This window comes from Halyomorpha halys, unplaced genomic scaffold (assembly GCF_000696795.3).
Source record: "Halyomorpha halys isolate HHAL.00 unplaced genomic scaffold, Hhal_1.1 Scaffold201.1, whole genome shotgun sequence".
Classification (NCBI taxonomy): domain Eukaryota; kingdom Metazoa; phylum Arthropoda; class Insecta; order Hemiptera; family Pentatomidae; genus Halyomorpha; species Halyomorpha halys.
The window spans coordinates 603,761-606,367 of record NW_027111296.1 but is presented as its reverse complement, the minus strand read 5'-3'; the positions used below and the strand labels follow the sequence as shown (position 1 = coordinate 606,367).

The 2,607-nt window shown below is 27.2% G+C and overlaps 1 protein-coding gene across 6 annotated transcripts in view; it reads right to left on the bottom strand.

Moving 5' to 3' along the window:
- Positions 1-2,607, bottom strand: part of metro (membrane palmitoylated protein 7-like protein metro) — a 27,879-nt gene that overhangs the window by 19,258 nt on the left and 6,014 nt on the right. For all 6 annotated transcript variants that reach the window (XM_014418566.2, XM_014418567.2, XM_014418569.2 and 3 more), the window contains one exon: positions 1,564-1,731. In XM_014418566.2, coding sequence (XP_014274052.1) covers positions 1,564-1,731 — 168 coding nt within the window. The remainder of the gene's footprint in view (positions 1-1,563; positions 1,732-2,607) is intronic.

The following is a 2,607-nucleotide window of genomic DNA, read 5'->3' as shown; positions in this document are numbered from 1 at the left end:
ACTAAAACTTGTGAAAGGATATTTATTTAATAAAATTTATCAATCAGAATTGATTTGTATTTGTGAAAATACGAAATTCTTAGAAAAATAATAAATATTTATGTATCATCAGGATAAAGATAAATTTGATTTATTTATTACATTTGTTCGCCATCATGGAATTTAATAGTTGATTATTTTAATATGTTTGCGATTAAACTTCATTTAAACAAAATTATTTTTATATTCGCCATACAGCTTATAAAATAAAGCATAAAGTAGTTTTATTTTACATATCCACAATCATAGTTAAAACTATTGACCAGCTTAAGTCGTGGATAGTTCTTTCTAAGTATAGGCATTCCTGATGTATCTAGTTTAATCTATTTTTAACATGTATAAATACCAGGAAATTCCTTTAGTTTATTTTTACTATGACCTATTTATGCGGTTGTTTCCTCTTTTCTGAATCATAATGAGCCATTCAAAGTTACCTTTTGACTATATTGTTAATAATAATATCTTTGTAAAATTATATCCATTTTCATTTATAGTTATGAGGAAATTATATATATATATATTATTAATCTTAAAAAAGTTGTATTAAAATATTAAGACAATCACCATTAACCGGTTTATAAAATACCAACAAAGTTCTTTGAGCTCTTGTAGCAATATAAATTATATATATTTATCACAATTATATTACAGTAATATGTTTGACTTATACATAAAAACTTTTGAAGATGTATATCACTATTAATTAAACTTATTGTGATAAATTTTGATTTTGATGTATGACAGCAAATTTTCACTCACGTTTCTTATCTTGAAATATTTCCCGACTTTTTCAGCCCCAGAAGAAACTCTGTCCCACTCTTAATTCAACGATTTTGAACATATAACACAAATATACTATGATATTATTTTTAAAACTATTCATCACTATTTAATATTTTAAACACACCTCATTATACATTTATTTTAAGTTAGAAATAATGAGTGCTTGACACCTAATGATTAATTTGTCAGAGGATTAGCCTAGTGAAATAAAATGTTTTGCAGAAATATCTATGATTATTTACAAATATTAATAATAAAAAAAAGTCTTGTTTTCGCTTCCAGACTATCGAAGGTGGAGAAGCTTTGTAAGCAGGAATTAAAAAAAAACTTTTTATCCAGAATCGAAAATTTCAATTCGCACTGTATTACTTAGAAATCAAGGTACAAGTTAGGTTCTCAGTCTGTATGTCTGCAGTTAAATAAATTTAATGAGCACTATATCGATTGCCAATGATGAATTTTTAATTTTTTGGGTCCTACAAGCCACCTCATAATTACAAAAGGTAATGCACACATTTTATATATTAGTAATTATATTTGTTTATGAATAAATGCTGGAAAATTAGGGGGAGGGAAGAAATGTATAATTCTATGATGAAGAAACTATACCAACTAATGAGTTGTTTATTTCCAAATTCAACCCAAATACACTTGAAAACATTTGTTTTGGGTAGATTTTGTAAGAAAGAAAAGACTCATATACACTAATGTAATTTAAATACTAGAAAGGCAAAAACTTACAAGAATGGCAAGTACGTCATTAGGAGTTTTCCCCTCCACATTGATACCGTTCACCTCGACAACTTCATCGCCAACATGGATCAGCCCAGATCTGTCTGCAGCGCCTCCATGCATAACACGAGCAATAACTATCTTCCCAGTGTCATCTTCACTTTTAATCGTTGCACCCTGCAACAAAAGATGATTAATTTATTTTATATTAAAAAAAAAATAATAAGTATTTATTTGAAAATCATTGATTTACTGTGTGTAGTATAAAAAAGGAAAATGGTCCGGGTGAGGTCAAAAGAACTCAAATAGTAATAAAACTATTTATTATGAGCCAACTTTTCGCCCCAGGGCTAAAAAGGATACAAACAACTAAAATAATGAAATAAATTTTGTAACAACAAAATGATTTTAGTTGTTTGTATCTTTTTTAGCCTTGAGGAAGCCCTGCAAAATGGGGTGAAACGTTGACTCATAATTATTAGTTTTATCACTATTTGAGTTCTTCAGACCGCATCTAGACCATCTTCCATTTATATAATAAGTATTTAGCAAAATAGGCATATGATAGCAAACTATTACAAAAAAAACTGCTGGAAAAAGTATTTGACCAAATAGCAAAACATCCTAACCTAAATTACTGATCAAAATTACCACTATAACACCTTAACTTATACATAAAAATACTACTGAATAAACATACTAAATATTTTCTTATATATTCATTTGTTTATGATTCATTTAAAATGGAATTTGCTAAATAAATGATGATTCTCCTTTAGTTGATCCCACAGTCATCCATTTTCAAGTTCAAGGCTATGGGATGCAACATTAGATAATGATAATACCATTAATTTTTCAACATTTTCAGTTTTATTTTTTAATAATTAAGTTAAACTTCTCTGTTTTTTGTATTTAATTTCTGCTTGTAATGTTTGACTATTAATAACACATTACACCTGAAAGGAAAAGAACCTCCAATATTAATAAACTGGACTTTTCAGTGGAATAATGATGTGGTGCGCTAATTTTGATCATTATATATAAAATATATTT